We start from the raw sequence: 23,212 nt of genomic DNA on the forward strand, positions 1-23,212 counted from the left end.
ATGTAAGAATTACCTTTTAGCCAAACAAATGAAACCCAGTTAAACTCTGAACAAGCCCCTGGCTCCTCGCTCCTGTGGGCGGATCAGCGGGCCGCTCGCGGGCTTCTCCTGGCTGGACAGATGGACACACACGCGTGTGTCCGTGGAACTCCTGGGTAGGATCCACGCACACGGATTGCCAAGTTGGCACGCCGCCCTGTCCTCCAGGAGCCACTGCAGGTACTTCTTTTGGGAACACGTGGTTACCTGCCCACCGGCCATGGGCAGCCCCAGTGCCACCTCGTCCTGCCTTCCTGGCACCACGCAATGGCCATAGGTCTGGAGAACTCAGAGGGCCCGCCCTGGCCTAAGAAGGGTAGGAGAAATGATCCAAGCAAAAGGCAAAAGTCTCCGTCGATGCGCAGAGGGCCCCAGGCTTTTCGTTGAGAGGAGAGGTCTGTGAGGGCTGCTTGTGATCAAGCATTTCATGGTCAAAGCCCGGCTCAGCACCCGCCATGTCCCCACACAGCACACCCTGGAAGTCTCTGGGGCTCAAACAGCTGTGGTGACAACCAGGAGGCCTCGTGAAGACTCACCATGGAGCAGGAGGGGGAAAGAGACAGAGTGGGGTGCTCTCAGGCCCTGGACCTGCTTGGTGTACCACTCCTGGTTTCTGCAAGCCTTTGTAACAAGGCCAGCTGGTGTCCCTCACCCCGACCTGTATAATGAATCCCCTCCAGGTAGCCCGTCTGCCTGCCCTGACCCCGTGCTCTTGCTCCCAGATCTGGGCACTTGCCTCGGCCACTGCAAGCTAGTCTGTCCTGGGCCAGGGCTGTGACAACGGGGCCTTACTGCCCTGTCCGTTGCTCTGGTTCTTCTGGGGTCCTGTCCTCCCCCAGGCCCTGAACCCACTGCCCTCCCTGGGTGGGGTCTCTGTAGGCTCCATGGTGTGATGGCTCTGAGCTTGTTCTCAAGAACAGGGCTTCTCATCCCCGGCACTGTTGACATTTTGGGGCTGGATAATTCTTTCTTTGGCTGTGCCGCGCGGCACATGGGATCTTAGTTCCCCGACCAGGGATCGACCCCAAGTCCCCTGCATTGGAAGTATGGAGTCTTAGCCACTGGACCACCAGGCAAGTCCCGTGGATAATCCTTTATTGTGGGAGCCGTCTCGTGTATCGAATGATGCTAGGAATATCTCTAGCCTCTATCCAGTAAATTCTACCAGCACATTCCTCTCCCTATCTCTTGGCATTGTCCTTTGTCCCTGGAGGGTGAAATTGCCCAGGGTTGAGAACCACTGCTCTAGAGCCAGACAGTCTTGGGACGTCATGCCTGGTGCAGCCTGTGAGTGATCATAACCTTGCACAAGTCACCGCCAGCCTCATTTTCCGTGTCTGCAAGACACAGAGCCCTTCACCTGACTCACAGGTGGATGTGAGGATTAAAGGGAGGTCGTATAAGGACTTCCCTGGCGGTCCAGTGGTTAAGACTCCGCGCTTCCACTGCAGAGGGCACGGGTTCGATCCCTGGTGGGGGAACTGAGATCCCGCATGCCACAAGGCGCGGCCAAAAAAGAAAAAGAAGTCGTGTATGTGCAGACTTCAGCATAGCGTCTGGCACAGAGTAAACACTTAATGAATCGTCTTGCTATTACTAGCTTCCGATGCTAAGCCTGCCAGACCCAGGGGCCTCAGCCCTGCTGCTCTGCCTTACCTCTGGGTGCTGCTGCCCACCAAGCCCCAGCTAGGGCACTAGTGAATCCAGGAGCCCTCAGAGCCCTTCACCTGCGGGCTGTCCCAAACGCCATGGAGGGTACCCGTGAGGGGTTGGCCAGGTGATTATTCATAGTGGCCAATCATGGACGCTCAGGGAGCCAAAGAGGAGCCTGGGTTCTACCCAAACCACTGGAAGCTTCCTTGAGCAGAGAACGGCCATTAGTACCCAGCGTGGGTCTTACATGAGAAGCCTGTGTAGAAACTTGGTTAGGGGAGGGGCCGCAGGAAAGGAGGGGAGGGGCGACATCGAGAAGCCACCACAAGTAGTGAGTCAACTGGAGGGAAATCCAGGAAGAATTCATAAGGCCGCTCGCCCGGCCCAGGGAAGCCGAGGTTTGGGAGCTGCCGATCGAGGCGCCTGAAGGAAAAGCAGGGTCTCCTCCCCGCGCCCGTCCCCTCCTGCGTGGCCGTCTTGTACGAAGTGCCGCCGGTTCCCACAGCGGACACAGTCACAGCCCTTGGGACTCTGAGTCTGAGGACCGAATGGGGACTGACGGGGCTCAGGGCGTGGACAGGGTGGGAGACTGAGCAGCTCACGTCAGCTCCTGCCCCGGGATGGCCACAGCTGCGGCCCGAGGTGGAAGAGCGGAGGACCGGCGTGCCCCCGGCCAGAGCTCCGGGCTTCGTTATGGGAAAGCGAGGCCAACGCCCCTGCCGGCTACCTCCTCCGAGGGGCTGTGGGTTGGTGGGGGCGCCGTGGCGGCGGTGGAGCAGCCAGCAGCTGCAGCCATGCCCCAGGGTGACGGTGGGATCGCTGAGTTTCCGGGAGCTGCGCCCGAACTGTGGCGGAGGCGGCGGGGCGCCGGGGCTGAGCAGCAGCGGCCGAGCTGCCCGCCGAGCCAGGGTGCACTGCCTGCCTGCGTATCTGTGGGAACAGAGGTGCTGGAGGCCTCCCTCCGGCTCCTCGCGTTCCCACGTGCGGAAAGCTACAGCCAGGTGTGGAGCTGGTGTCCCGGCAGCCAAGGGGCCCGAGGGAGTCCACGGTGGCAGCAAGCCAAATTGTCCCTCGGGGCCTTGGCTCTTCCTGTGGTGGCTGTGACCCGGGGTCACCTCCTGGAGGTTCCGGCCACCTAGAGCGCAGTCTTCACCCTCCTCATAAGACGTGACTCCAAATTCTAAAGGCAGCTCTCTAAGTCCCTCTGTCATGGGAGAACGGTGTGTCCCCTCCAGCCCCCATCATCCCCAATTCATTTGTTGGAGTCCTAACCCCCAGTACTTCAGAATGCCATCTTATCCGGAGGGTCTTTAAGGAGGGGATCAAGTTAAAATGAGGTGGGTCCCTAGGGTGACCCCAATCCCATATGACTGGTGTCATAAAACTGGGGAAGTTAGGACAGAGACAGACACACGCGAAGGGAAGACAATGTGAGGAGACACAGGCAGAAGCCGGCCGTCTACAAGCCACAGAGGGAGGCCTGGAGCACAGCCTCCCCGCACAGCCCTCAGAGGGAGCCAACCCTGCCCACACCTTGATCTCCGGCTTCAGCCTCTGGAATTGTGAGAAAATACATTTCCACTGTTAAAGCCGCCCAGCCTGGCGCTTGGTTACAGCAGGTCTAGAAAACTAATCCTCCCCCAGCACTACTCCTCACTATTCCTTGCTGGTCCATACCCCACCCGGCCCCTCCCCTCACATCCTCTGCTTTGCCTGAAGCCACAGAATGCAAGGCACTCAGAACAATGGACTTATATAAACAAGGTCCTACTGTACAGCACAGGGAACTATATTCAGTATCCTGTGATGTCGTAATGGAAAAGAATATGAAAAAGATGGGGGGCTTCCCTGGTGGCGCAGTGGTTGAGAGTCCGCCTGCCGATGCAGGGGACACGGTTCGTGCCCCGGTCCAGGAGGATCCCACATGCCGCGGAGCGGCTGGGGCCAGAAGACCTGAGTTTGAGTCTTTATTCCACCACCTATTGACAGGAGGACAAAAGTGCCAACCTCTATGCGCCTCAGTCTCTTCATCTCTAAAATGGGTATAGCATCGTCACACCTCTCTCACTGCGTTATTGTGAGTAGGAAAATAGAAACGAGAGGGCATATGTGAAAACTGTCTTTAAGTCACAGAGGACTGAATGAAGTCCTCACTGTTACTAATGTATTACTCTTTGGTAAGCACCCATCCCACTTTGGACTTGTACTGAACTTCCTGTCAATTAAAAACTTGATTCTCTTTCTACTTTGTGCCAAAACATGTCTCTCCATCCCATACTTGTAAAGTTGCCTTTTTTGGACTCAAGAATACTCCTCTTGTAAGAATTAACCCATTATTCCAGCTTGAGAGCTTCTGGATCTCAATTCCCTTATCCAATACATTTACCATCCTTTCCAGCTGTGCATCATTCATAAATCCAGTGAGCGTGACCTTCTCTCTTCAACCAAGTCTTTACTGAACGTATTGAAAAAGGCACCAGGACAGAGCCCTCTCTCCAAATGATCTACACCCTTTGGAATTAGTCTTCAGTTGGCAGCAATTTTACTCAATCACAGTAATATCCAGTGATGTGCTGCACTGTCACGGTGGTAGTTTAAAATCAGCTACGGTAGGAGTATTTATACCACAGACATTAGCAAATGATACAAATCATATTTCAGCTCCCCCTTCCCACCCTGTCAAGAGCCAGTTGTTAAGTATTTATCAGCACACCACTGCATTCAGGCCACTTGTATGTGTCATACTCAAGACACTGGGAGAGACTTTGTCAAACGCCTCCAAATTAACACATATATCTTTATGGAGCTAATAGCCTACAAAACAGTTCAATATTCATGATTTAATTGGGTTCTTTCAACATCCCAGGAAGTGAAAGGGCTGGATATTATTAGGATACCCTTTTTTTTTTTTTTTTTTTTGCAGTACATGGGCCTCTCACTACTGCGGCCTCTCCCGCTGCGGAGCACAGGCTCTGGACGCGCAGGCTCAGCGGGCATGGCTCACGGGCCCAGCCGTTCCGCGGCATATGGGATCCTCCCGGACCGGGGCACGAACCCGCGTCCCCTGCATCGGCAAGCGGACTCTCAACCACCGCGCCACCAGGGAAGCCCAGTATACCCATTTTAAAGATGAGGAACACGAGGTTAATGACAGACTCAGGGCCAGACAGCCAACTAGTGTCAAAGGGGCTCAAACTCCCATGTTCTGATCTCAAGGCCAGCGTTCTTCTCTGCTCACCCTCTGACTGCTCTCACGCTGGTTGTCAAAAGTACCCTGAATTCCCTCAGCAGCCACTGCTCTGGGTTCACAACATGGACAAGTTGAGAGGGAGAATCTCCAAAAGCCTTGGCCCTTCTCATTAGCAGCCCACCCCTGAGGACTGACGAGTGATGCTTCTCTACTTCGCAGAGGGTCCTCAAGTGTTTGACAAGACTCTGCATTTCGTTTATAATTCGTTGACGGCAGGAGGCCACCCAAAATGACAGCAACTCTTCATGCAGTGTGTCTCAACTGGGGCCCACTGAGAAACACTGGTTTGGGGTTCAGGGCCTGAAGGCTAGAAGAGATGACAGGTGACAGGTCATGGGGTAAGGAAAGCTCACAGTGGATGCTGCAAACTGGGAAAGCCAGACAGGTTTCGCTTAGCGCACAGTGCGTCTTAAACGCTTTAAAAAATCTTAAAAATGGAAAGATTTCATATAAAAAGCCAGATTCCCAGAATCTCTTAAAACGCTGGAAATCTGGCAACACAGATGGAGTTGAGGGGCTGTCTGTTTCTGAACGGGTGCGAGCTCTGCAATCCACCGCGCCCCCATTCCCTATTTTAGGGGCTGAATCTCTCACACCCCTAGGGTCCCAGCAATTAATGGGAAGAAATGGTGCAGGCCTCGTGCACAGTGACAACTAGCCTTTGACCTGGGCCTCAGAGCTGGGGTGAACAGGGGATGCTGGCCCGTATAGAGGCCTGGCTGCTTTGCCCTTTGAGGGCCGAGGTTTGGGTCATGGCACCTCAGAAGATGCGGTGGACAGACCCCAGCTGGGACTCTTCCCCAACCACTGGGAAGCTTCTTAACCTCTCTTCACCTCAGTTTCTCATCTTAAAAGTGGTGACAATAAGAACATTTACCTCACAGTGTTGTGGCGAGGACAAATCAGTTAAACCATGTAAAAGTCTTAAACCCGCAATAAGCCCTCGGTCAACACTGGCTGCTACTATTCTGACCCCGGCCTGTTTCCCTTCCCTTCCCCTTACTGAAGTCGCTGCTGTGGAGTCTTGGGTGCTGCGGAGGAAGGGAGGGCTGCTGGGGGGCAGTCTTGACAGATGGGGTGTCGACCACCCAGCGGGCATACTTTCGACAGGGTTTCTTAGACTGGATTTTCTCCTGAAGGAAGAGGCCTGGGTAAAATGGGGAAAGGGGTGGTAAAGTCGGGGCTCAGAGCGGAAACTGAGGCCAGAAAAAAGAAAAGCACGAGGATGCTTACCACTGGTGGGGGAGGGGTGGAGTGGGATTTATAGACAGAGCTGGAGCTCAGCTTCCCCTCCCTCTACTCAGGCCCCGCCCACACCAGCAGGACCACCCCCCCCCACACACACACACACACTCCTGCAGCACCTCCCCCAAGCCCACCCACCTGGGCCCCTGCTGTTGATTCAGCTGCTTGGACCAGAAGGAATCTGTTCACAGCCCAGGAGAGACGGAGGACCACAGGGCTCTCTCTGGCTCACTTTTTTTTTTTTTTCCTCCAGCTAAAAACGTCATTAAAGGCCAAGAAGGCAGGCCTCGCAAACACACCGATTGCATCAGGCTGGACAGCGAGCTGCTGTCTGGAAAGATGGCGAACGCTCTCAGGGTACCTCTGCATCTGAGCTCTCAGAACCGGGATCAGAGACAACCTTCTCACTGGTGGGCGGAAAGCCCGGGGCTTCTCGCTGACTCTAGCCTTTATGAGGCAACGGTGTCAGTGAGGACAGTGGGCTGGGCTGGAAACCGGGGAGACACCGGTCGGTCACCAGAGCCAGTGCTCTGGGGTCTACAGCTGACACCTGGAGCCAGGACAGCGCCCAGCATCACATTTTAACCCAGCAGTGATGAGGGGCGCTCCCCGCATCCATGGCGTGCGTGCCTTGTGCAGAGTGCTTGGTACTCAGCTTCCCCTGGAGTCTTTATAGGCAGGGGATTAAGTCCTGTCCTACAAGGAGACACTGAGACCCAGGGAGCTAAGTGTCTCTGCCCAAGTCTGCCTAGCAGGTAAAGGGCACAGCTCAGCCTCTAAGGAGGCCTGGGGGCTCTGAAGCCTATCTAGACAGCCCCGCCACCGTCCAGCTCTCCCAGTGGGCGCCAAGGCCTGAGCAGCCGGCACAGCCCCCCCCCACCCAGGTAAGTCACATCTGAAGACGCCAGAGCTGGATGTTCCTGAGAGCAGACGCAGGGCGTGTGGGAGTCCGGAGGCAGGCAAATGTCGCGGAAGCAGAAAGGGGTTCATTCTCTGTAACTCCAAGGATGTCCGGAGGCGGGCAAATGTCGCGGAAGCAGAAAGGGGTTCATTCTCTGTAACTCCAAGGGCAAGACCAAGGTCACAGGAAGGAAGAATCTCCCTCACCACAAGAACACCCGAAGAGGGGATGGGCTTCCCTCATCATGGTGAACAGGTCCTATCGGAGAGGGACTGCCGGGGCGTGGGCCAAGAGCACCTGCACAGCGCAGCTCAGGTGTCAGCAGGTCAACGTGGGCACGCAAGAATGGCCCACCCTTGGGTCGTCGGGGTGTAGAGAGGGCGGGGCCAACGGTACAGAGGGATCTCAGGCTCCTTTTAGCATCAGCTGTCAGGGCCCCCTCCTCTCCCCCACTGCCCCATTCATCCACTCATTCATTCAAGAAACAGGGAGTTCCCTGGCCGTCCAGTGGTGAGGACTCCACGCTTTCACTGCCATGGCCTGGGTTCAACCCCTGGTTGAACCAAGGTTCCCCAAGCCACACGGCCAAAAAAATACATATATATTTTTTTCAGCACTGTGTTGAACAAGACAAATGCAGTCTGCGCCTTTAAGGAGCACGTCCATGAAATACTGAAATTTTTGGTACATGCTACAAGACAAAAGAAGGTAGAACTTTACACCTTGGAGTGGGAGAAAGTGTCCCTGGAAGAAGTGGTATTTAAGTCAAGACTTGAATGATGCACGTACTTAGGCAGATGAAGGGAGCTGGAAGGGTATTGCAGGCAAAGGGAACAGCATATGTGAAGCCCTCAAGGAAACGGAAGACGCAATGGATCAGGCCTGTGTTACAAGAAGCCCATTTGGCTACTCTGATGGGTTGGGGCTGGGGGGAGGGGGCCAGACCCTGTGTGGGGCACCAGCTGTCATCCAGGCGGAAGACAACAGCAGCATGGACTAGCGTGGTGAGGGGGAATAAGACGTGGATGGAAGTGAGATGTGTCTAGGAAATCAAATCAAATCAAACGATGGTCCCGATGGAGAGAGAAGGAAGGGGTAGGGTCGAAGGTCACTCCCAAGTCTGAACTTGAGCTTTGACGTCACTGTCCAGCAACGTGGATGCCCCGCCCCCCGCAAAGGGGACCCTGTTCTCTTGTCATCATGTGTTCACAAGGAGGCCTCTAATCTATTCTTCAGGAGCCCAGGCTCTGGAACAATCCCCTGCCACCTCGCCCCACCTCTCTTCCCTTTGGGAGTGGCTGTCTAATGAGGTGGTGAGGGTCTGACACCTTCTGGACAAGTTCCTCTCCTGGGTCGGGGGGGAGGTGAAGTCACAGCTGTCCCCCGTGGCCTGCCTTCCCATTTAGGGGGGTCTGCTGACAGGAGGCTGCCCGTCTCCTCCTGTTAACCTGCGCCAGGTAAGCAAACCCCAGGTTAGGGGGTCAGGTCCACCTTCTACATCTGGGCTCGGGTTCAGGCTTCTTTCTTCAGCCCAGCTTCCCTGCCATAAAGTTGATAAATGCCTGCCATCTGTATCTAGTTCTCAGTGGGTTCAGGACCTGGGGGTAAGGTGTGTGACGCGTCCCTCCCTGTATCCAAGCTCGCCTGTTGGGCACACGTGCTCCTCAAGGTCTTTACTGTCCTATGAGGAGCATCCCCTTACCCCAAGAATGTATTGATAACTCTGTACTTGATTCCCAATTTTAAACAAACTTGCTTGCTGCCTGATAGTCGTTGGAAACTTTGTTTTAGATGTTAACAGGCAATGCATTCTTCTAGCTGTTCTAAATTTTACCTTTGGATCGAGCACGGTCAGCAGTATTTGCACAGCCATGTGATGTTCTGTCAGCCCTGGGCTTAGCCCGAGGAAACTGCTGTGGACTTGTTGAGGATATCGCTTAACGTGTCACACAGAATCCCCCGCGTGTCATCACACGGGGGACGCTTCTCGGGGTCTCATGGCCAGAAATCACAGTCGTTTGGGGCAAATGGTTTGACTTTTGTCCCACAGGCAGCGTAACCCCTCACGCGTCCCTGCTGGGGGAGGGGGCTCTGGGCCTCACGGTTTGCGTGGTGTCTGCTCACCTCACCCTTGGCTACAGCCTCCTTTCCCTACCCTGCGTTCCCCTGTCCTGATGTCCTCACTGTGTCTTTGCAAACTACCTCAAGCTCATTTGGAATGAGGCGAGTACATCTTCCTGCATCTTTTCTCCCCCGCCCCCCTCACAGCGTACTGTTCCTCACTCCAAGCCCCAGAATGTTCTTCAGTCTGGAAAGAAGGTTGACATGGGAGATGATCCAAGTTTGTAAATTCCAGTAAAGGCATGAGTGGCCACGTGCTCATGAGACAGTTTCTCAAATTTCCTGGAAGTGAGTGTGGGGCACAGAGGAATGGGTTTCACAGCTTAGGAAGCAAATCAAGAGGTGGGCCAGGCTGAGGTGTGCTACGGGGGCCCAGATACTCCCCCGTAGGGTCCCTACGAGTTACCGAGGGTCTGCATATCCCAAAGAGCCACAGCCCCGCCCCCAAAGTCTCCCTCAGCTGAATGCCCCCCATGGACCCTCCGGAGCAGTGATTCAAGAGGGCTCAGAATCCAGCCCAAGAGGAGAGCCGTTTGCTCGTCCTGCATGTCTGCGGCTCGGCGTCCTCTGGTGACACCTGCCCCTGGTTGCCACCTCAGCTCATTACCTCTGCCACTTAACGCTCACTCACGACGAGCTCTCACTTGCAATCACACTGCAGGCACTTGGGGCAAAGACAGCCTCCAGCTGCTGCACGCCTGGCCCATGCCGCCCGCCCGTGCTGTCTAGACGCCAGCATGGGGCCTGTCAGCATCCAAATGACAGCACGTGCCCAAGCCACCAGGCGTCAAAGTTGGCTCCCCGCCTGCGACTGCGTGCGCGGAATGAAGGCCAATTTTATGTCAACGTGACTCCAAAATAAAATGCCAGAAACTTCCCCCAGCACCTCGCCCCTCACCACCTTCATCACGTGGGGAGGTCGGGGCTCCCGACTCCCCAGAAATCCTAGACTGAACCTCGTGACTGGGGCCACTCGGGGACCAGGTGTCACTACGACGGACTCACTGCTGCCAGAGCCTCCCGACCCCCCAGTCTTCTCAAGCCTCCCCTCCCCCCCCACCCATCCCTTCAGGTAGATCATCCCCCTTGGGCAAGGATGGAAACAGCCCAGGGCACCCACCTACTGCAGCTGGGGAGCCCCTGAGGGCTTATCTCAGGGCATCTCAAATCAGTTGCAGTTTACAAGGATTCCCTACGTAAGGGCCCTGAGCTGCCCCCCCATCAGCCCGCCCCCCATTCGACCTGGCCTCCACCTTCAGAACCCCAGACCTTTAGAGCTGCCCGGGAGGAATGTATTTAGTACACTAGCTCACACCTTTTCTCTAGGAGTCTGCATTTACAAACCAACCCCACGAGCTAAGGAACACTTTTGCACTTAGCCTAGGGCAGTGGTTAGGGTGTGGGCCAGTGGGTCGGACCTTTGTCTGGGGGCCTTGATGAACTGCATGTGTTTCCATGGTGACCAGCACCCGGTGATGGTCTCTCTGCCATCCAGTGCTGCTCCAGCTCTGGGCCAGTGCCCTGCACCATTCCGCCCTGGGCCCACCGACCAGAGGGGTGCGGGATAGAGAGGGGGCAGGGCTGCCCTGGCCTTCAGAGCGGCCCAGGCAGGAAAGCAAGTTCCTGTGCCCCTTCTCAGGGAGGAGAAGCTGAGACAAGCACTCTCTTTCAGCCTACCGCCTGCCCCACCTTCCTGTTCTCTGAAAGCCAATTTCAAATTGCCCCTACGAAGGGCTTTCCTGACGTCTCCCTCGTCAGAGCCCAGAGGCCTGAGTCATCCACTCTGGCACTTCCTGTGGGATGGCCAAGTCTGCTCCCCATCCTGGACTGCCAGCCTGAGGGTGGGGACTGGGTCCCTTACACCTCCAGGGCCCTGAGAGCATCCCATCTGTTGCCAGGTGACTCCCACCGGTGAGGTGGCCAAAGTGACGGGTGGGGCTGGACAGGCAGAGCTCAGACCAGGCTGCGGGCTTCAGACCCAGCTCCAACCCCTCCCTCCCCACAGATGGATGGGGCTCTGGGGCAGATGGCCTTTCACGTGGGGCCTCAGCACTTCCTTCTGGACCACGGGCACCCAATGCGGGACTAGCTAGGCTGTCCTCCTCTCACACTGCCGGGAGGAGGCTCAGGAGGGTCCAACTGACGTGCAACAGGCCTGAGCGTGCCTCTGAGCCAGTGCAGGGCTGGCCGCCCCAGAGGCCCTGAAATGGGATGCCACCACCACCCCTCCTGACCCAAACAAAGCCCCGCCTGCAGCCTGGAAGGCTTTCAGGTGTTCGCCATACATGTTTGGGGGTAGGTTTCTAGGGCCCAAGTTGTGCCAGGGCTCAGCAGGCTCCTGTTCCTCCCGACTGGCAGAAAGCATGTGTGCACACGTGTGTGGGGGGTGTGAGGCACACGGGGGCACTCACACACACACACACGAGGGCAAGGAGGTGTGTCTGGGGGTCTGGGTGTGGGGAGGAAGTGGAACCAGCCAGAGCACTAGACCATTTTCACATGAACCAAAACCTTGGCTTCAGGCTCACTCGTCCCGGTCTGCAATGGCTTGGAGAGGCAGGGCCCAGGGACGGCGGGAGGTAAGGGGACGCTGCGCAAGAGGGAGGGCAACGGTGGTGGCAACTGGCAGCAGGGTCTGTGCAGAGGCTCCAGCTGTCACAGGGGATGAGAAGAGACACTGCCACGGGTCCAGATGGGGGCAGAAGTGCCCAGAGGGGGCCATGGAGTGTGACCAGAGGCTGAGAGCCACCAGCTCTCAGTGGAGCCCCAGGGCTCCTGCTACTGGGCTGGTGGGGGAAACAGTGCCTACCTGTACCACGGCGGGTGGGTGCTGAAGGCCTGGAGTCATAGGTGGCTGGGTCCTGCAGTGGGGGAGTCATCCAGTGCCCCCTCGGTGCCCGGGCCCAGAGCCTACCGTGCCTGCAGCACCAAGGGCCATTCTGAGGAGGATCTGAAAGGAGAGGGCAGTGGGAGGGGCGGGCCAGACCCCAAGCCCCAGAGGCAGACTCACAATGGGCCTGAGGATGCTGAGGGGCCTGCTGTGTGGACCCACTCCCTGGCACGGTCTGAGGAAGGCAGGAGGTGTGCAGGAAGGGACGAGGGGGCAGGCGAGGGCCAGCCCGGCTGGGTGGCACGAGGAGGAGTGTAGGGTGGGAGCGGTGTGAGTGCAGGAAGCCGTCAGAGGCGGGTTCTGCAGGACAGAGTTAGATGGACGAGAGCAGGGGATCCAGGCAGAGCCCAGGCCCTGGCGGGGCAGGCAAATCTGGGGGACTTGGCAATAGGTGGAGGAGGACGACCAGCTGGGTTGGGACCTGGATGACCTCTGGAGCTCAGGGACATCCCAAGGGAGTCTAGGGGTGGCCGGCAGGTAGAGCTGACCTGCTCTGTACTCTGCTCAGCTCACAGGGAACCCTCCCTGTGTGCACAGCCTGGTTTCACCCCCATGCAAGAGCAGGACGACTGTGGGCAGGGGTCAGAGCCCAACTTGTGAGCTGGAGCCCCTGGGCGGATGGTGGGGAGTGGGGGATGGGGGGGCAGCGCGGTACCTACGGGGGGCGGGGCTTGAGGGCAGTTCAGGGTCACGTGTAGTTGGTGTTGGCCAGAGGGCCACTCTGAGAAGGTGAGGAGGAAGGGGAGGCAAGGAGAGGAGGGAGATGCCAGCAGGGGAGATGTTACCAGCCCAGGGCTGGGAGGAGGTGCCCTGCAGGAAGGTGGGAGACAGAGGGACAATCTGAAGGGAGCGAGGTGTCCAGGCAAGAGGATGCCAAGTGGAGACAGGGCAGGTGCCAGGCGGTAGGGAGGAGGGGAGGGGAAGGAGGGGAGGTGTCAGGCAGGGGGGAGGTGCCAGACACAAGGGAGGAAGGGAGGTGCCAGGCAGAGGGGAGGAGGGCAGATACCAAGCAGGGGGGGAGGAGGGGAGGTGCCAGGCAGGGGGGAGGAGGGGAAGTGCCAGGCAGGGGGAGAAGGGGAGGTGCCAGGCAGGGGGTGGAGAGGAGGGAGAGGATGCCAGTCAGAAGCAGGATGGGAAAGTGCTAGGCAGGGAGGAGGTGACAGGCATGGGGAGGAGGGAAGGTACCAGGCAGGAGGGTGCCAGGCAAAGGGAAAGAGGGGAAATGTAGGGGAGGGAGAAGGGGAAGGTACCAGGTAGGGGAAGGAGGGAAAGGTGCCAGGCAGGGGTGAGGAAGGGGGAGTATCAGAGCGGAGGCGGGATGGGAGTTTTCCAGTCAAGGAAGAGGTGCAAGAAAGGGCGTGGGGGGAGGTGCCAGGCAGGGGGAGGGAGAGAGTCAGTAGTGTGAGGGGGGAGAGATCAGGAAAGGAGAAGGGGAGGAAGAAGCCAGGCAGGGAGAGGGGGTGCCAGGTAAGGGGAAGGTGCCAGGTAAGGGGAAGGTGCCAGGAAGAGAAAGGAAGGGAGGTGCCAGGCAAGGGGAGGAGGGGTAGATGCCAGACGGGGCGGGGGGAGGGATGCCAGGCAGACGGGAGGAGAGGAGATACCAGGCAGGGGGGAGGAGGGATGCCAGGCAAGGGAAGGAGGGGTGATGCCAACAGAAGCAAGACGGGTACTGCCAAGCAGGGAAGGCCGGGGTGCCGGCGCAGCGCGGCGGCGCGGCGTCTCCTCCAAGGGCCTGGGGACCGCGCGGCGCGGGTCGCTCACCTGCTCCCCCGGGACCCTGGCCCGGAGCGCGGCTGCTCGCTCCCAGCTCGGCGCTCGGCTCGGCCCCGGCGCCTGCGCCGCTGCAGCCCTGAGCGGGGGAGGCGCAGGGAGCGTCTGCAAAGAGCGAAGAGCTTAATAATGAGTTAGGGATCAGAGCAGGCAGCGTCGCCCCATCCATCCGAATATGTGATCTCCAGGCTAGGGGCACCGCGGCGCGCCCTTGCCGGGCCCATTGTGATCTGCAGTCTGTGCACAGATGTGCCTTCGGTCTGTGGATGCACCTACGCGCCCATGGATTCACACAGACCGTCAGAGCGTCTGATGTGACCGCAGGCGTTACCTACTCTAGGACCATACACAAGCACACACAAACACACACACACACACACACACCCTGTGGGGTGGGGAGGGGGCTTCGGTTCCACTCCAGGTTCAGGGACAGGCTCTGACCCATGCCCCCCACCCCATTATGCACTTGACACTCATGGTCTAATCTGGGTTCCTCCCAGCTTTACTCCTGTCTCTGCAGGGACTCTGGCAGCCAAGAGAAGCCCTTTCTGGACGTCCAGCTAGATAGGCTGCTCTGGTCACCCCATGGGCTCTCTGTCTCTGTGAATCTGAGTACTCTGAATACCTCATATGAATGAAATCATACAGTATTTGCCCTTATGTGACTGGCTGATTTCACTTAGTATAAAGTCCTCAAGGTTCATCCATGCCGTAGCATGTGTCAGAATTTCTTTCCGGGGCTTCCCTGGTGGCGCAGTGGTTGAGAGTCCGCCTGCCGATGCTGGGGACACGGGTTCGTGCCCCGGTCCAGGAAGATCCCACATGCCGCGGAGTGGCTGGGCCCGTGAGCCATGGTCGCTGAGCCTGCGCGTCCGGAGCCTGTGCTCCGCAGTGGGAGAGGCCAAAGCAGTGAGAGGCCCACGTACCACAAAAAAAGAAAAAAAAAAAAAAAAAAAGAATTTCTTTCCTTGTAAGGCTGAATACGATTCTGTTGTCTGCAACAGAGAAAGACAAACATCATATGATAATCACTTATATGTGGAATCTAAAATAATGATACAAATGAACTTATTTAGAAAACAGAAGTAGACTCACAGACATAGAAAACAAACATAGTTACCAAACGGGAGGGGGGCGGGATAAATTAGGAGTTTGGGATTAACACACACACACAACTATATACAAAATTTAATCATTCGTGAGTGAGACCTGGGGTCGTTCACTGTACTACTGCTTGAATAGCAAGAATCTGGAAACGTCTGAAGGTTCATCAACAGGTGACATAGCAAACAAATCACGTGACCGGTGTAAACAGGTGACAAGATAAATACACCACTCAATGAATCTATCAAAGAGCAGGGAGGGAATTCCCTGGCGGTCCAGTGGTTAGGATTCTGTGCTTTCATTGCTGAAGGGCCCGGGTTCGATCTCTGGTGGGGGAACTAAGATCCTACAGGCTGTGCAGTGTGGACAAAAATAAAAGACAAAACAAAACAAAGCAAAAAAACCAGTAGGGAAACCCTCTATGTACTGATAGAGAAGGATAGAGAAGAATCTCAAAGATTAGACAAGAGAATAAAAGGAAAATGTGCAGGGCTTCCCTGGTGGCGCAGTGGTTGAGAGTCTGCCTGCCGATGCAGGGGACACGGGTTTGTGCCCTGGTCCGGGAGGATCCCACATGCCGTGGAGTGGCTGGGCCCGTGAGCCATGGCCGCTGAGCCTGCGCGTCCGGAGCCTGTGCTCCACAACGGGAGAGGCCACAACAGTGAGAGGCCCGCATAGTGCAAAAAAAAAAAAGAAGGAAAATGTGCAGAACAGTGTGTAAAGCGTGCTGGTGTGTGTGTGTGTGTGTGTGAGTGCACACACACACACACACACACAGGCCTCTGGACAGATACAGGAGAAACTGATCACAGCAGCTGCCTCTGGTGCAGGGCTGGAGGACAGGGGTGGAGGGACCTTTACTTTCCACTGTGTTTTCTTTTGTAGCTTTTGAATTTAGAGTACTTTACCCATTCCAAAAATATGTAAAAGTTTACAAAAATCATTTATATCATCTTTTAGACTTTCAATATTTTCTGAGCACCCACTATGTAAAATCAGACCACAAACCCATGAACCCACACGGGACCCTTTGTCTGTTCATCTCCCTCAGGCATTCTGCGCTTCTTCCTGGAGCTGGTATTACTGTGGGCCCGGCCCTGTACTAGGATCTGTGGGGCAGGGATATGAGATGCCTCTGGACCAGGTGGGGGATTAATACAGGTAAAGAGCTTACTACACCAGGTAGAAGGAAGGAGTCCAGTCACAGAGGCCAGCCCCAGTGCTGGGGAGGTACGGCCAGTAGAATGGAGGGTGCCAGGAACTGTGGGGAAGCAGGAATGGGGAGTTAGCATTAATGGGGACAGAATTTGTGTTGCTAGATGAAAACAGTTCTGTGGATGGATGGTGGCGATTAACAATAGTTAATGCCACAGAACTGTACACTTAAAAAATGGTTAAGATGGTAAATTTTCTTTTATTTGTATTGTACCACAATTTAAAAAAAATTTTTAATGCTACTAGAAAGTAAGAAAAATGTGATTTCCCTGGTGGTCCAGTGGTTAAGACTCCACGCTTCCACTGCAGAGGGGCACAGGTTCAAGCCCTGGTCAGGGAACTAAGATCCCACATGCCGTGTGCCCCACCCCCCGCCACAAAAAAGTAAGAAAGCCGTGTTTCCTCACCCTCACCACGTGTCCAGCACTGTATCAGGTGTTTGTTCTTCCCAACAGCCCTGCAGGACGGACATTATTATTTGCATTTACAGAAGATAAAACACGAAGTTCTGGGAGGTCAAGTGACACGTCCGAGGCCATGTAACTCACACGTGGCGGAGCTGGCGTTCAAATCCATGTCCGGTGGGCTTCTTCCCGTGCCCCCCGCAGGCAACTCTGGGGAAGAGGGTGGGGAGTACGTCCACGGAAGAGGCAGCCTTGGTGCTGAGTCTTTTTTTTTTTTTTTAACATCTTTATTGGAGTATAATTGCTTTACAGTGGTGTGTTAGTTTCTGCTGTATAACAAAGTGAATCAGCTATACGTATACATATATCCCCATATCCCCTCCCTCTTGCGTCTCCCTCCCACCCTCCCTATCCCACCCTTCTAGGTGGACACAAAGCACTGAGCTGATCTCCCTGTGCTATGCGGCTGCTTCCCACTAGCTCTCTATTTGACATTTGGTAGCGTATATACGTCCATGCCACTCTCTCACTTCGTCCCAGCTTACCCTCCCCACCCCGCCGGGTCCTCAAGTCCATTCTCTACATCTGCATCTTTATTCTCAGCCATAAAAAGAAACGAAATTGAGTTATTTGTAGTGAGGTGGATGGACCTAGAGTCTGTCATACAGAGTGAAGTAAGTCAGAAAGAGAAAAACAAATACCGTATGCTCACACATAGATATGGAATCTAAGAAAAATGGTCCTGATGGTGCTGAGTCTTGACGAGCTGGGCACCGGCCTGGTGAACTGAAGGGGGGCAGGCGAAGGAGGCTGCCTGGTGCGGGGGTCCGGGGTGCTCACCCAGGAGTTTGTGCTTTGTCCCGGGCTGGTGGGCACCAGCAAGGGGCTGCTGTACCTTCTGGAGTTCTGGGCTTTCCTTGGGGTTTTCAGGACTCGTCAGCCCCCTCCCTGCTTCGTTGTCCCCCAAACATACCCACAGATCAGGACAGGGAAGGTACAAAGATTCCAGAAACTGCTCTGAGAGTTGATCAGATTTTTTCTGATTTAGTGCTTTTCTGTTCTTAAAGAGTCCTCCCTCAATTGTATAAGCTTCAAGCCCCACAAATACCTGGACGTGGTCTTGACTGAACCCATAGAGTCAACTGTGATTGCTCTTCTCCTGGGCAACTTTTGTTTTCTCTGGAGTTCATAATTAGCTTAAAAAATACTTTATTTTTTAGAGCAATTTTAGATTCACAGCAAAATGGAGTAGAAAGTACAGAGGGTTCCCATATACCCCCGAGCCCCCCGACCCCAACACATGGCCTCTCCCATCATCAACGTCCCCCAGCAGAGGGGTACACTTGTAACTACTGATGAACATACACTGACACATCACAATCACCCAAAGTCCATAGTTTACTGAGGGTTCACTCTTGGTGTTGTACATTCTCTGGATTTGGATAAATGTATAAGGACATGTCTCCAGCATTATAGTATCAGCCAGAGTAGTTTCACTGCCTAAAATCCCCCATGCTGTCTATTCATCTTTCCCTCTCCTAACCCCTGGCAACCACTGATCTTTTTTTTTTTTTTTTTTTTTTTTGCGGTACGCAGGCCTCTCACTGCTGTGGCCTCTCCCGTTGCGGAGCACAGGCTCCGGACGCGCAGACTCAGCGGCCATGGCTCACGGGCCCAGCCACTCCGTGGCATGTGGGATCTTCCCGGACTGGGGCATGAACCCGTGTCCCCTGCATCGGCAGGCAGACTCTCAACCAGTGCGCCACCAGGGAAGCCCTCAGGAAGGGTTGGTTTTTTTGTATTTATTTATTTTTTTTTTTGCGGTACGCGGGCCTCTCACTGTTGTGGCCTCTCCCGTTGCGGAGCACAGGCTCCGGACACGCAGGCCCAGCGGCCATGGCTCACGGGCCCAGCCGCTCCGCGGCATGTGGGATCTTCCTGGACCGGGGCATGAACCCGCGTCCCCTGCATCGGCAGGCGGACTCTCAACCAGTGCGCCACCAGGGAAGCCCTCAGGAAGGGTTGGTTTTTTTTTTTTTTTTTTTTTTTTGCGGTACGCGGGCCTCTCACTGTTGTGGCCTCTCCCGTTGCGGAGCACAGGCTCCGGACGCGCAGGTCCAGCGGCCATGGCTCACGGGCCCAGCTGCTCCGCGGCATGTGGGATCTTCCTGGACCGGGGCACGAACCCGTGTCCCCTGCATCGGCAGGCGGACTCTCAACCATTGCGCCACCAGGGAAGCCAACCACTGATCTTTAACTGTTTCCATAGCTTTGCCTTTTTCAGAATGTCATATAGTTAGAATCATACAGGATGTAGCTTTTTCAGGTTGGCTTCTTTCACTTCGAAATATGCATTTAAGGCTCCTCCTTTTATGTCTCCTTGTGGCTTGATAGCTCATTTCTTTTTAGAATAATATTCCATTGTGTAGATGCACCACAATAATAATTACTTTTTTAAAAATGCTTGTTTGTTTGTTTGCTTAGTTTTCTATGTACTTATCAAATCAACCCCAAAGCTCTGCAGACTATCTAGACCTCTTCTCAGGGCATTCAGGCTCTGTAAGCTCTTCTGGAGCCTTCTGACATGTTCCACCTGGCCTGGCTGCCCACAGCTGTCATCCTGGAATCTCCCTTCACATTAATCTTGGGAATTCTCTTCACAGCTCTACTGTTCTTTCATTCATTCAACGAGTTGGTGTTGAGAGCTTACTATATGCCTGGTGGTGTTTTGGGGACTAGGATACAGCAATGAATAAAATGAACCAAAAAATTTCTTCCTGCTCGGAACTTGACTTCAAATGGGAAAGATAGACAACAAGTAAGAAAAATATGTAAGAAGTTCATTCCAGGCATGCAAGGCTGCTTCAATATTAAAAAGTTTATCAATGTTGGGACTTCCCTGGTGGTCCAGTGGGTAAGACTCTGCCCTCCCAATGCAGGGGGCCTGGGTTCGATCCCTGGTTGGGGAACTAGATCCCGCATGCATGCTGCAACTAAGAGTTCTCATGCCACACCTAAGAAGTCCGCATGCTGCAACAAAGATCCCACGTGTCACAACTAAGGCCCGGAACAGCCAAAATAAATAACTAAATAAATATTTTTTAAAAAATCTATCAATGTAACCTACCATATTAACAGGCTAAAGAAGTAAAATCAAATGATCACATCAATCCATGCAGAGAAAGCATTTGACAAAATTCAACACCCATTCATGATAAAAACTCTCAGAAAAATTGGAATAGAGGGAACTTCCTCAACTTGATAAAGGGCATCTACAGAACACCTTGAGCTAACACTACACTTAACTGTGAAAAACTGAATGCTTGTCCCCTAAGATCCAGAAAAAGGCAAAAATGTCCACTCTTGTTACTCTTATTCAACACATTGCTGGAAGTTCTAGCCAGAGCAACAAGGCAAAAAAAAGAAAGAAAAGACATACAAATCATAAAGAAGAAATAAAAGTATCCCTATTTGAAGATGACATGACTGTCTACACAGAGAATCCCAATAAATCTTTTTTTTAAAAAGCCCACAAACAAACAAACCTTCTAGAACTAATAAGTGAGTTCTGCAAGGCCACAGATTATAAAAGGACACAAAAATCAATAGCATTTCTATGTACTAGCAATGACCACGTGGACATCGAAATTAAAAAAAAATACCATTTACAATTACTCAAAAGATGGAAATATTTAGTGAGTGTAAATATAACATGTGCAGGCTTTATATGCTGAAACTACCCAATGATGATGAAAGAAATCAAAGGAAACCAAAATAAATGGAGAGACATAGCATGTTGATGGTTTGGAAGGTTCGACCTAGTGAAGACATCAACTCTTTCAAAACTGATATTCAGGTTAACTCAGTTCCTATCAAAATCCCAGCAAGAGTTTTTGTAGATAAAGAGAAGATTATTTTAAAATTTATATAAAAAGGCAAAGGAACTAGAGTACCTAACACATTTTTGAAAAAGAAGAATAAAGTGGAAGAATCACTCTCCCCCATGTTCAGGCTTATGCTATAGCTACAGTAACCAAGACAATGTGATATTGGCCGAGGGATAGATACGTAGATCAATAGAACAGAACAGAAAACCCAGAAATAAACTCACACAAATATGCTCAACTGATTTTTGACAGAAGTGCAAAAGCAATTCAATGGAGAAAAGATAACCTTTCACCAAATGGTGTGGGAACAACTGGACATCCAAAGACACAAAAATGAACTCCACTTAACTCTCACACCGTATACAACATGAACTCAAAATGGATCACAGATTTAAGTGTAAAAGATAAAACTATAAAACCCTTAGAAAAAATATCAGAGAAAATCTTTGGCATCTAGGGCAAGGTGAAGAGTTCTTTGACTTGACACCAAATGCACCATCCATAAAAGGAAAAACTGATAAATTTTTTTTTTTTTTTTTTTTTTTTTGCGGTACACAGGCCTCTCACTGTTGTGGCCTCTCCCGTTGCGGAGCACAGGTTCCGGGCGCACAGGCTCAGTGGCCATGGCTCACAGGCCCAGCCGCTCCGCAGCATGTGGGATCCTCCCGGACCAGGGCACGAACCCGTGTCCCCTGCGTCAGCAGGCGGACTCTCAACCACTGCGTCACCAGGGAAGCTCAATAAATATTTTTAAAAATTGCTCTTGAATGACTCTGTTAAGAAGATGACAATAAAAGCTAAAGGATAGGAGAAAATATGTATAAAACACATATCAGACAAATGACTAGTATTTAAACTATACAAAGAATGCTTAAAACTCAGAGGTAAAAAAATCCCAGACAATCCAGTCAGAAAATGAGCAAAAGACATGAACAGACACTTCACCAAAGAGGACTTAAGGGTGGTAAATAAGCTCATGGAAGGCTGTTCACTACCTCTAACCATTAGACTACACAACTATCAGAATGGCTAAAATAGAAACTAGTGACAATACATAATGCTAGTGAAGATGTAGAGAAACCGAACAACTCACCCATACATTACTGGTGGGAATGCAAACTGGTCCTCTGGAACACAGTTTCGCATTTTCTTATACAACTAAACACTCACTTAACACAGTAATTGCACTCTTGGGCATTTGTCCCAGAGAAATGAAAACTTATGTTCACCCCAAAATCTGCCTGTGAATGTTCATAGCAGCTTTATTCATAATAGCCCCAACCTGGAAGCCACCCAAGTGTCCTTTGGTGGGTGAATGGTGGGTTAAACAAACTTGCATATCCAAACCATGGGCTCCCACTAAGCAATGAAAAGGAATAAGCTATTGATACATACAACTACGCAGGTGACACTCAGAATAAGAATGCCGGGTGAAAAAAGCTAGTTTCAGAATGCTGCATACTGTGTGATTCCATTTACATAACATTCTTTTTTTTTTTTTTTTTTTTTTTGCGGTATGCGGGCCTCTCACTGTTGCGGCCTCCCCCGTTGCGGGGCACAGGCTCCGGACGCGCAGGCTCAGCGGCCATGGCTCACGGGCCCAGCCGCTCCACGGCATATGGGATCTTCCCGGACCAGGGCACAAACCCGTGTCCCCTGCATCGGCAGGCGGACTCTCAACCACTTGCGCCACCAGGGAGGCCCTACATAACATTCTTGAAATGACAAAATTATAGAGATGGGGCTTCCCTGGTGGTGCAGTGGTTGAGAGTCCGCCTGCCGATGCAGGGGACACGGGTTTGTGCCCTGGTCCGGGAAGATCCCACATGCCGCGGAGCAGCTGGGCCTGTGAGCCATGGCCGCTGAGCCTGCGCGTCCGGAGCCTGTGCTCCGCAACGGGAGAGGCCGCAACAGTGAGAGGCCCGTGTACTGCAAAAAAAAAAAAAAATTATAGAGATGGAGAACAGATTAGTGGTTGCCAGGTGTTAAGGAGGGAGTGGGGATGGGAGGGAAGTGGGTGTGGCTATAAAGGGCAACTTGAGGAATTCTGTGGTGATGGGAATGGTCCTGTCTTCACGGCTATGTGAAGTTGGTAATGGCTCTCAGAGATAGGTCCAGACCTAGTGCCCAGAACCTGTAAATGCTGCCTTCTTTGGAGAAAAGGTCTTTGCAGATGTAATTAAATTAAGGATCTTGAGATCAGGAGATTATCCTGGATTATCCGTGTGGGCTTCAAATGTCATTACAAGTGTCCTTGTAAGAGAGAGGCAGAAGGAGATTACACGTGCGTGGGTACGCATGCGCAGGAGAAGGTGATGTGAAGACAGAGGAGAGGAAGGTGCAGTGGACCAGCCACCTGAAGCTGGAAAAGCAAGGAGCAGATTCCATCCTAGAGCCCCCGGAAGGGGAGACAGCGCTGCCTACACCTTTGGGACTTCTCGCCTGCAGAATTGTGAGAGAATACATTTCTATTGCTTTAAGTCACCTCGTTGGTGGTAATTTTTACAGTAGCCACAGATGACTGACATATTCACTGTACATTGTACAATAGTTTTGCAAGAGGTCACCACTGGGAAAAACTGAAGGATAAACAGGCCTCTCTGTACTATTTCTTACAACCGTATGTGAGTTGACCATTATCCCCAAATAAAAAGTTCAATTTATGAAAACTAGGGAAGGGAGATGAGAAGTTCGCTAGGGGAGCGGGGTCAGGAGGGAACACCCAGCGCAAAG

At 53.3% G+C, this 23,212-nt stretch overlaps 1 protein-coding gene and 1 long non-coding RNA gene across 2 annotated transcripts in view; both read right to left on the minus strand.

Annotated features, from left to right (window-relative positions):
- SMARCD3 (SWI/SNF related, matrix associated, actin dependent regulator of chromatin, subfamily d, member 3) overlaps nucleotides 1-13,966 on the minus strand; it is a 32,970-nt gene extending 19,004 nt beyond the window's left edge. Inside the window, exons 1-2 of the mRNA XM_060108835.1 lie at nucleotides 13,861-13,966; nucleotides 12,019-12,159 (exon numbers count right to left, since the gene is read on the minus strand). Coding sequence (XP_059964818.1) covers nucleotides 12,019-12,057 — 39 coding nt within the window. The 5' untranslated portion in view covers nucleotides 12,058-12,159; nucleotides 13,861-13,966. The remainder of the gene's footprint in view (nucleotides 1-12,018; nucleotides 12,160-13,860) is intronic.
- Nucleotides 13,967-14,794: 828 nt separating this feature from the next.
- On the minus strand, nucleotides 14,795-16,645 carry LOC132495731 (uncharacterized). The gene is made up of 3 exons (XR_009533333.1): nucleotides 16,596-16,645; nucleotides 16,148-16,234; nucleotides 14,795-14,864 (listed from the first exon to the last, which is right to left on the minus strand). It is a non-coding gene; the product is annotated as an uncharacterized LOC132495731 (long non-coding RNA).
- Between the last annotated feature and the right edge of the window lie 6,567 nt (nucleotides 16,646-23,212).

This window comes from Mesoplodon densirostris, chromosome 9 (genome assembly GCF_025265405.1).
Source record: "Mesoplodon densirostris isolate mMesDen1 chromosome 9, mMesDen1 primary haplotype, whole genome shotgun sequence".
Lineage (NCBI taxonomy): Eukaryota > Metazoa > Chordata > Mammalia > Artiodactyla > Ziphiidae > Mesoplodon > Mesoplodon densirostris.